Below are 10,236 nucleotides of genomic sequence, written 5' to 3' on the forward strand. Positions count from 1 at the left end.
CGAACCTGCATTTGTCCCTTCCCTCTTCTTCCCAGTTTTGGGCATGGCTTGCAACTCCTCACTCCCAGAGCCGCAGCCCTTTCCACACTGAGTATGTTCCCTTAATTTGCCTCCTGGTGGAGCTGAAGGGCCAGGTAGCTACAAAAATCCCAGCTGTGGGTCTGAGAAGAGAGCCTCAGGCCAAGACAGGGCATCTCCTGAGGGGATTGGAGGGAGCTTGGCTCTGCCCTCCCCACCAAGGCTCACTCTGACAATAATCGGGCCTAGGTCTGCTCCAGACTCCTAGCAGGGCAGGGCCCAGGCTGTGATTCATATGAAAAAGTACTGCTTGAAAAAAGTTTCTTTGTACTTCGACTTACAGCTGTCTTTCCTTCTTCTTCCCTCTTCTGTGCTATCCCGTTCTCTCCTGGCTTTATCTCCTGGTCCTTACGCTTTCTGCCCTCCCTTTGCTTCGTCTTTGTGACTCACAGAGTCTCCTGCAGGCAGTGTTCTGCCCCACTTGGGCCCTAGAAACTCTCAAGGGTCTTGAGTTCTGACTCAGACCAGCTGGGCTGACTGAAAGGCTCCATCTGCTGGTGGCATAGATGTGTCCAGGGAGCCATCTTCTGAGGCTGCACTGGGCATGTTCTTCTGGGTGGTGGAACTAGGTGCCCAGCCACCGCCCCACAATGGCCTGACAGCTGTGACTTTGCCCTTCCTGCCAGCTCACCTGTGTGCGTGGAGGAGGCTGCCATGCTCAGTGCAGTCTGGCTGGGCAAGGCTGGAGAACTCAGGGGGAACCTGTGTGAGTTGGCAGCAAGGGCACCTAGCTGGGTGGGGGAACACTGCTCCTCCTTAACCTGTGACAGGTTCTAGAACCCTCAGAGGGGTAAGGTCTGGCGACCGGGACGAGTGGCTCAGGGATCCTCAGGAGCTCTGATCAGTGGAGACTCCTGATGTGGAAAGGTTCCAAGGCTTGCCACATTCCTGGCACCTTCCTGCCCAGCTCAGAGTTTGTCCAGGACGACCAGGCTGAATCGTCGAGGGCAAAGCCAGCTGGCAGCGTTTTAAAGAGCTTAGGCTTTTGCTCCTTTTTTTTTTTTTTGCTCCTCCCTCTAGAAAAACAAATGTTTTTTTCCATCGCCAATAGCAAGATGGCGAGAACAGACACAAGTATCCACAACTCAGACCAAGTATTTTATCACATGCAGAAAGACTAGGCGGAGGGTGGGAAGCATCAGGCACCCTCTCTCTCCACCATTTCCATCTCCGGGCTCTGGACCAGGCAGGTGCCACCTTGGTGGTTTTCTACCAATGGGTGACTTCATGCTGCAGCTCTGGGCACAGAGGTGGGCATGCTATAGGGTACTAGTGGGGAGGGAGGCCCGCCAGGCCCTGACCATGGCCCCCTTCTTGTCCTCAGATGCTGGTGACATGATCGAAATGCAGGGCTTCGGGCCCAGCCTGCCAACCTGGCACCTGGAGTCCCTGTGCAGCCAGGGCTCCTGTCTCTTCTGCTCCACCCGCAGCTCCCCATATGCCACTCCCAGCCACTGCAGCTGTGTCCCCGACCGGTGAGTGGGCCCTGTGGCTGGGTCTGCCTGCGTGCATTCTGCCCTTAGTGGCTGTGTCATTTGTCTGACAGGGTGGCCTCAGGCTGGACAGACGGTTCAATTTCCCTTCTGCTACCTATGTAGCTTTGACATGTTACTGAGTCACTGTGAGCCTCTATGTCTCTGAGCCTCTGTTTCCTCATCTGTAAAATGGGAATAATAGAACCTCCTTTCTAAGGTACTTGTGAGGACCAAATGAGGTGTGTGACTCAGTGCCCAGAGCTGTGCCCCACACATAGTAGGTACTCAGCATGCAGGTGCTCTCCTTCCCAATGTGTACAGGGACTCTGCCGTCAGGCTGTGCATCTGAGGGCGCACATCAGATATCTGGGCACTGCCAGGGTATATGGATGGCATTTGTGTGAGGGCCACACGCCAGCCCCTGATGCTTTCACAGGCTGTTCTCTTCTACCTGTTAACTTCATTTTTTGCCTGTGACTCCTCATGACCCTGAGATGGTTCTCTATTTTCACCTGAGGAAACCAAGATTCACTAACATGAAGTGAAGTTAGTTGCTCAAAATCTCTTGGGTGGTTGGGGGCCAGCCCAGTAGCTCCATCTAGGGTGACTGACAGACCCAGGGAGGCCACAGATGTGCTACTGGGCAGCTGGTCCTACTCCTCATACCACCCGAGCACCTTACCTGCCCCGAGGCCAGAATGTCCTCTCTCAACCTCCTTCCACCAGAGGGGCCAGTGCCCTCCCCTCTGAGCCAGGTTATTTCCACAGGTTGCCCCTCAGGCTGCTGTGTGAGAGCATGAAGAGGCAGATCGTGTCCCGGGCCTTCTATGGCTGTGAGTGTAGGGTGAGGTGGGGCCAAGAGCAGGGAGAGCTGGGGGAGGCACCATTGTCATGGGTCCTGGCTACCTCTGCCCCCCACAGGGCTGGCCTACTGCCGCCACCTGTCCACGGTACGGACCCATCTGTCAGCGCTGGTGCATCACAACATCATCCCTCCCACCCGGCCCCCGGGGGCCTCAGGGGGCCTCACCAAGGATGTGTGGAGCAAATATCAGAAGGACGAAAAGGTGCACACACTGAGGAGCCAGGGCCAGAGGCTGGGTCAAAGGGCTGGGGGTGGGGGGCAGGCAAAAGCAACAGCGAGTATGGGGCAGGCTGCCCTGGGAGTAGCTCTCATTGACTGGATGGGCATTCAAGTAAAATGTAATAGAGGTTGGGACCGAGAGCCTTGGGGTGGCCCAGGTCATGGTGGAATCTCAGACAGCTGGGTCTGTGGGCTTCTGTGGGAAGGGGGACGGACGGATCCTAGTCTGCTTCCACATTATTCTGAAACCTCGGGCAAATCTCTGTTGCCTGTCCTGGAAGGAAAGGAGGTTGAACTGGATCTCATCCAGCTGTGATCTGGGGCAGGGAGGACATGCCCGCCCCAAAGCAGGGCTGGCCTGGGCTTCAGTGGCATGACAGAATCACTGTCCCCAGCCCCCCATGGGAGGAATGGAGGCAGGGTTACCCCGTGGGGCTGTAGTGACCATGGGGGCTCTACGGTCTTTCCTTCCCGGGTGCCTCAGAACTACAAGGAGCTGGAGCTGCTCCGGCAGGTTTACTATGGGGGCGTGGAGCACGAAATCCGTAAGGACGTCTGGCCCTTTCTGCTTGGCCACTACAAGTTTGGCATGAGCAAGAAAGAGATGGAGCAGGTAAGGGGAGCCCACTCCCATGGGGTACAGAGATGGGGAGCTGGGCCAAGGGGCCCCAGGGAGGGGCCTCTCAAGCCTGGCCCCTTCCCAGCTGGAAAGAAATATGGCAGAGGAAGGTGTTAGCAGAGTAGCCCTGCTGTCTTCACCGCTAGGCCCAATCCTGGTCTCCAGCTGTCCTGGGGCACTCCCCCACCTCCGTGGTCGTGGTGTGCTCTCGGACAGGTGGACTCAGCTGTGGCAGCAAGGTACAAGAGGGTGCTGGCCGAGTGGAAGGCCTGCGAGGCGGCGGTGAGGCAGCGCGAGCGGGAGGCCCAGCCAGCCACGCTCACCAAGTTCTCCTCAGGCAGCAGCATCGACAGCCACGTTCAGCGCCTCGTCCACCGAGATTCCACCATCAGCAATGACGTGAGCCTGATGGGACCTGGGGGAGCTGGGGGCAGGGGCCGCTGGCGTTCTGTAGGATTAAGGTGGAGTCCTGAGCACCAGCCTGAACTCTAGGAGTCACTGGGAGAATGGCTTAATGTGTTTTGTGTGTCATTTTCTTCTGCTGAAAAGCCAGCTGACGGTCCCCCTGCCGCCCACTTCTCTGAGTGTCGCAGGAATAAAATGAGATAGTGCACTGTGTTCTGTTTTAATGGACAAACGGGGAAAGAAGCTTGGGTCAGGATTTAGGGAAGTCCTCCTTCCTTGTAGAGAGATCTTTCAAAGCTAGAAACAGGCAGCCCAGGGTTGGAGACCCAGGTCCATGGCCAGTGAGATGAGTAACTCCTTTTCTCTGGGGCTTCGTGTCCACCTCTTAGCTCTGCTGTCCTCTGACTGTGGAGGTTTCACCAAGAGCTGTTGATCAGAGACCAGGACAGAGGGCTCCCATCGGCATCTACTGGCAAGACTATCCCCCCAACCCCACCATCCACCATGGTGTCCTCTGTTCCCTATAGAACTTACGGTGCAAAGCTAGTTCAGAGCTTATGTAGTTCTCCTGGCCTCACCCTAGCCTTTAGGTGAACAGCGAGTTCCACACTATGGCTCCTGGGCCAAACCAGAAACAATAAGAAATTCCTATTCTTTGACTAACTTATGCTTTTCCCTTTAAATTGTCTCTCTAGATAATGTCTAGTCTTGTTACTTTACTAAATCCTTGCACTAACGGAGAACTGAAGCTGGAACAAGACTTAAAGAAATATAACCACCAAGAGAATTCTTTGCACTCCTTTCTATGTGCCTTATTCTTACTCCCCTGTTCGTGAGCGTGCTCCCTCTCTCTGCCTTTGGGTTCTGTGCCTTCCCGGGTCTGTACTGGTGCCCCCGCTGCTTAGCCCACGAGCAGGAATAGCTTTCCTTGCTGACACTGACACAGGGCTCTGTGCTGCCTTTCCTGATTCTAACCCAATGCCTTACGCTTGTTGCCAGAGAGAAAACGCCTTTTAGCGTCCCTTTCCCTACATAGTCCAAATAGAAAATCTGTATACATATAGTCTGTATATGTCTCTTTTCTTTTTCATAGGACTTGTCCATAGTGGCAGACTGTTACAAATCTAGAACAGGTTATCTTTCACTTCTTTAAGCCCCCCTCCTAAGCTTGTGTGAAGCTCCCATAACTGATTAGGCTAGAGAAGATTCCTGTCTTGTTCTGCTAAATGTCCAATTCTGAACATAGGAAGAACCTGTTTTCCTCACACCTCCAGCCTGCTGCCCTTTGGGCTGCCCCAGCAGCCACCCCAAGGCTGGGGGTAGCCTTTATTTGTGCGCAGCTCTCCGGACCCGAGGCCGCCTTGTGACTTAGGTGTTTGGAGATCTACACGTGGCTCACGTTGGCCATCCAGTGTCTGAGCCTCCAGTTCCCCTTCCTTGTGGCCACTACAGGAAGTCCTGGCATGCTTCCCACCTTTTCTCAGGCCTCAGAGAGAGGCCCACGACGGGGACTAGATAGGGCTAAATATGGTGTCTTTCCGCTTGCCTGGAGCCTGATCGCTTTCCAGCTGGTTGCCTGGGTCAGAAGGGGCTCGGCAAGCCGGGTGGAGGTGCATTGTGGAGGCCAGGACAAGGCCTGGTTCAGACCCCAGGAAGGAGACTGAGGGAAGGGGCTGGAGTAGGGGTATGAGCCCCACCATCTCTTCACCACCACCAGGTATTTCTCTCTGTGGATGACCTGGAGCCCCCACAACCCCCAGGCACTGAAGACTGCAGACCGGAGCCTGCACAGGAGCTAGGAGCAGGGCCCCCGGGCACTGCCGTGGTGGGACAGCAACAGTCTGTGGAGTTTGACTCTCCGGACTCAGGACTGCCATCCTCTCGCAATTACTCCGTGGCCTCGGGCATCCAGTCAAGCATAGACGAGACGCAGAGCATGGGCTTCGAAGAGGAGGATGGCGGTGGGGAGGAAGACTCCAGCAGGCTGGGCCCAGCAGCCGGTGCTTTCCTGGAGCCCCCAGATGCCAGCCAGCAGAAGGCCTCACAGGCTAGCGAGCCAGAGGCAGGGGAGGAGCTGGCAGCCGTGTGTGCTGCTGCCTACACTGTATGTGGATGTTCCCCAGACACTGTTCACAGCCAGCCCCAGAGGCCCTCCTGACCCTGACCCTGAGGCTTGGGGACAGGGGCTGGTGGGTGGCAGGTGGGGGCACCCTGACCGCCACATAGGGGGTACTAAGCCCATCCCTCGACATCCCCTGAGGGCTCTGTCCTCAGAGTCCCGGGGTTTCTGCATTCTGCTATCTAGGGGTCCCTGCCAGCCCCCACTCACTCCTGAGGCACCCCCGCTCTTTCAGATAGAATTACTGGATACTATGGCCTTAAATCTGCACCGCATTGACAAGGATGTGCAGCGCTGTGACCGCAATTACTGGTACTTCACGCCCCCCAACCTGGAGAGGCTCAGAGACGTCATGTGCAGGTGCTACACGGGGGGAGGTCAAGGTGGGGAGGGGAAGATGGTTAGGTCTGGCAGGTGCCCTGCTCCTCTCCCTTGCGCTGAATCATAATTGATGCTCTCTGCCTCTGCTCTCTGTGTTCCCTGCCGTGCTCCCCGCTCCACCCCTTTCTTTGTCTGAGGTCTGTCAATTCACAGCTTCAGCCAGACTCCTCCAGGAAACCTAGCTGATTGCCTCCTAACTGCCCCAGCCAGTTCACCATCTCTTTGCCTGAGCCCCCAAGGGCCTCAAGGACAGAAACTGTGGGCTTTTGACCATGGTCGTCCCAGTGTTTCAGGGTCGTAGAAAGACCGACTTCTGGGTAGCAGGTTGCTCTAGGGACCAGCTCCCCAGGGATCCCCACAGGGTAGAGGACAGCACACCCCCATGGTGACCATACCCTTGGCTTTTCAGCTATGTGTGGGAGCACCTGGACGTGGGCTATGTGCAGGGAATGTGTGACCTGCTTGCACCGCTCCTGGTCGTCTTGGACAACGGTGAGGGACCGAGCTGGGGTGGGGGGCAGGTAGAGCACATTCCCAGTGCTGTTGGGATTGGGCTGATGCCAGCCAGAGAGAGGAAAAGAAGATTGCTAGGTCTGGAAGGGCGGGGGTGTAAGCCAGCCCTGTCCTCTGGGCCACAGGACACCCCCTGTGAAGTGAGGCATGGGGGTCCTCTGCCTTGCCAGCCTCATTCCCATCTCCCCTCAGATCAGCTGGCCTACAGCTGTTTCAGCCACCACATGAAGCGGATGAGCCAGAACTTCCCCAATGGGGGTGCCATGGACACCCACTTTGCCAACATGCGCTCCCTCATCCAGGTGAGGTCAGCAGCTGCCCGTGGGCTGGGTACCAGGCACCGCTGGGCTCATCTGTCACCCACAGGGAGGCCAGGGAGCGTTCTCAACATGCCCTTTCCACATAAGCTCAGTATCTTTCATTCGAGAACCATTGTTTCAGCATTACAAATTGAGGGGCAATGTCAGCATATAAATATGGCGCTCCTGAAAATTGTGGTGAGCGGTGTGGTTGACAGTGAATTGAACACCCAGAAAGTGGTACAGTTCCACAAGGAGCACCTCCCTGAGAGCCGGCTGGGGCAGCAGAGCGCAGCCTCCACCTCAGGAGACTGGAGGGGCTCTCCCCAGGCAGCGCGCTGCTGGTCGCAGGTGGAGGGGCCTGTTGGGTGGGTGATGGTGGCCCCCAGAGAGGCGATGGCGGCTCAGTCCTACTCCCTTTTCTTTACTTCTGCAAGATCCTGGACTCAGAGCTGTTTGAGTTGATGCACCAGAATGGAGACTACACCCACTTTTACTTCTGTTACCGCTGGTTCTTGTTGGATTTTAAGAGAGGTAAGAGGTGTGGGTGGGATGGTGGGGCTGGGCTCAGGGCGGTGGGAGACCCTCTCCCCCAGAGTCAGTGGCTGCTAACCCTCCCTGCACTTAAGAACCACCTGGGGAGCTGGTTGGAGATGCCAGCGCCTCGGCCTCACCTGGCCCCAGCCTGAGAAAGCCTGGCTGCTTGGGCATCCACAGTTTTAAAAGCTCCTTCAGTGATTCCAAAGTGCTGCCAACAGTCACCCTCAGCCAGCGGTTCTGGGGGCTGTTTTCCAGCCAAGTTTCTCAAGCAGCAAGGCCCGTCCAAGTAGAGCTGCTCTGGGTGACAAGTGTCCAAGAAGTCCATCCCTGAGGAGAAGGGCCAGGGCATGACCTTGGCCCTGGAACCCTCCTCTTGGACTAGGTTCTGTGTAGTGGGGAGACTCCCAGGACTTGGGTCCCTGGGGCTCTGTCTCTACCTTTGGCTCCATTTGGGCTCTTGGGGAGCCAGGCTCAGCCTTAGCCTCCGACTGTCCCTAGAGCTGCTCTACGAGGATGTGTTCGCTGTGTGGGAGGTGATCTGGGCAGCCCGGCACATCTCGTCAGAGCACTTTGTCCTGTTCATCGCCCTGGCCCTGGTGGAGGCCTACCGCGAGATCGTCCGCGACAACAACATGGACTTCACCGACGTCATCAGGTTCTTCAATGGTAGGAGCTGCCCCAGCCATCCTGGATGCCCCCAGTGGGAGCATGGGGGTCCCCACTCCTGGCCTGGGCAGGGCTGGAAGGGCTCCCGTCCCTGGAAACAGGTGGAACAGCAGGGTGGATGGCTACAGGGCTCCTCCCAGACGCCTGTCCCTGTCCCGGCAACCCTACAGCTGTGTGTGTGTCCCCCAGAACGGGCCGAGCATCATGACGCCCAGGAGATCCTGCAGATTGCCCGGGAGCTCGTCCACAAGGTGCAGATGCTCATAGAGAACAAGTAATGGCTGCAGCCGGGAAGTGGCGGCCGACTAGAGCCCGGGCTCCAGGCCCAAGCACAGGGCAGGGAGTGGGGCAGCGGCACGGAGACTGCCAGACCCCCAGCCAGCCCTGCCTGCCCACTCGCTTTCCTAATAAAGTGCTTGTGAGCCCGGGATCCAACTCTGGGCAGCGCTAGCCTTGCGGGGTCACAAGTCAGGGGGCTGGATGCCTCAGGCTGGAAGGGAAGGGGACGGGTTGGCCTCAGGGAGTAAATGCCTTGGGGGACACCTTCTCTGTTCCCCTCTCAGACACCTGGGAATAGCCCCCCGTCACCTGCAGCCTCAGCCTGGACTGCTCTCACAGCCTCTCCTAGCTCAGCCTGGGGCCCTGTAGAGTTAACAGGGCTGTAGCTGCCTGCCTCCCCACCCTCGCCCAACCCTGCATGGGTCATGTGGGCAAACGGATTCTGTGCTGGATCTCTTCTTCGAGTCCCTTGGCAGGCGACGTGCATGTGCCCACCCCAGCCCCAATGCAGGCTGCCAGCTTGGGTCTGGGTCCCGGGTGCAGGAGTCCAAAGATGTGGGCCCTGGGTGGGAGCAGTCCTCCACAGCTGCACTGCCACTACCTCTGGCTGCCCGAGGTGACCCCATGTCCTGCCCCGGCCCCACGGGGTGCCTGCGTGCACCCACACGGTTTCACTTTCACCCCCTGGCTCTTGCTTTATGCATTAGTTGCTTCCCTGATAACAGTGTGACACTTTGGCCAGCCGGATGATCTAGAATGCAGGAGGAGCACTTCCCTCTCGAGAGGAATTCCAGGGTAACTCTTGAGGGAGGAAATCCTCTCATAGCCTCCTCTCAGGAACAGGCCCTGGAGCTTTGGGGCAGTCCATCGCCAATCTCAGGCATGAGTCCCTGGGTCTGGGGGAAGGGGAGGTTGCTTGGATCTCCTGTTTGTCCCTGGTGAGAAGCAAGGCCAGCTCTGCCTGCCCCAATGCTTCTCAGGGTGCAGAGAGGCCTAGAGACCCAGGAACCCCCTTGGAGGAGCCTCACTCGCAGGGGTGCTAGGAAGGGCCTGGTTCCTTGGCACACTGCTTGCTCTGCCATCCCCACTTCTCCTCCACCCCTAAACACGTGAGGCTAAGGCTTTGCCCTGGGGCCAGGAGGCCACTCTACCACAGTGGTGAGGGCCTGTCCTGCAGTCACTTCGGTCTGGAGACTTCCTGCATCTGAGGAACAGGGAAAGGGCCCCATGGCCCTCCTGCCTCCAGTACAGTCTCCCCAGCCCATCCCTGTCCTGGGCACTGCCTAGCCCATCTGGGGACCAGCTGCCCCACTGCCTACCCCTGTTGTCTGTGAGTCCTTGGCTGCCACCAGGCATGGTGGCCCTTGTGTGCCTGCCTTAGTAACTCAGTGGTTTTGTGAGAAGCAGAGTGTTTGTTTTTGTTTTTCCTTGGAAACTATACTCTTCAGTGTTAACAGACCAATAAACATAGCATTTGGCAATGCCTGAGCCTCTGGGAGCTGCTTGGGGGTTGGCACTAGACAGTGAGTGTCAGCACTCCCTATCCCCCTGGCTGGGCTTCTGGGACCAGAGGGAATTCTACAGCCACAGCGATAGGTCTGCTGGCCCTCCAATTGTGGAAGCCCTGCCCACACAGAGCTGCTAAATGGAAGCACCTGGATTCCTACTCAGGCCCCTGGCAGGCTCCAGCTGGGGAGTTTCTGCCGATCTTTAAGATCCAGTGATAGCCCTCAGATGACACTGGGTCAGCACGGCCAGAGGCTGAGGCTTCATCTTTC

General features: G+C 57.4%; 1 protein-coding gene across 8 annotated transcripts in view; it reads left to right on the top strand.

Annotated features, from left to right (window-relative positions):
• SGSM2 (small G protein signaling modulator 2) overlaps positions 1-9,941 on the top strand; it is a 36,431-nt gene extending 26,490 nt beyond the window's left edge. For 6 of the 8 annotated variants that reach the window (XM_013053483.2, XM_004746837.3, XM_013053485.2 and 3 more), the window contains 12 exons: positions 1,403-1,553; positions 2,322-2,386; positions 2,475-2,620; positions 3,122-3,250; positions 3,473-3,655; positions 5,379-5,765; positions 6,016-6,140; positions 6,571-6,653; positions 6,867-6,976; positions 7,411-7,507; positions 8,012-8,179; positions 8,369-9,941. In XM_013053483.2, the coding sequence (XP_012908937.1) occupies positions 1,403-1,553; positions 2,322-2,386; positions 2,475-2,620; positions 3,122-3,250; positions 3,473-3,655; positions 5,379-5,765; positions 6,016-6,140; positions 6,571-6,653; positions 6,867-6,976; positions 7,411-7,507; positions 8,012-8,179; positions 8,369-8,457 (1,733 nt within the window). In that variant the 3' untranslated portion in view covers positions 8,458-9,941. Of the gene's footprint in view, positions 1-1,402; positions 1,554-2,321; positions 2,387-2,474; positions 2,621-3,121; positions 3,251-3,472; positions 3,656-5,378; positions 5,766-6,015; positions 6,141-6,570; positions 6,654-6,866; positions 6,977-7,410; positions 7,508-8,011; positions 8,180-8,349 lie in introns of those variants that run through there. The other 2 variants (XM_013053484.2, XR_006603767.1) reach the window with 2 other exon arrangements.
• The last annotated feature ends 295 nt before the right edge of the window (positions 9,942-10,236 follow it).

The sequence above is a fragment of the Mustela putorius genome, unplaced genomic scaffold (genome assembly GCF_011764305.1).
Source record: "Mustela putorius furo isolate JIRA1106 unplaced genomic scaffold, ASM1176430v1.1 tig00003962_pilon_pilon_pilon, whole genome shotgun sequence".
Lineage (NCBI taxonomy): Eukaryota > Metazoa > Chordata > Mammalia > Carnivora > Mustelidae > Mustela > Mustela putorius.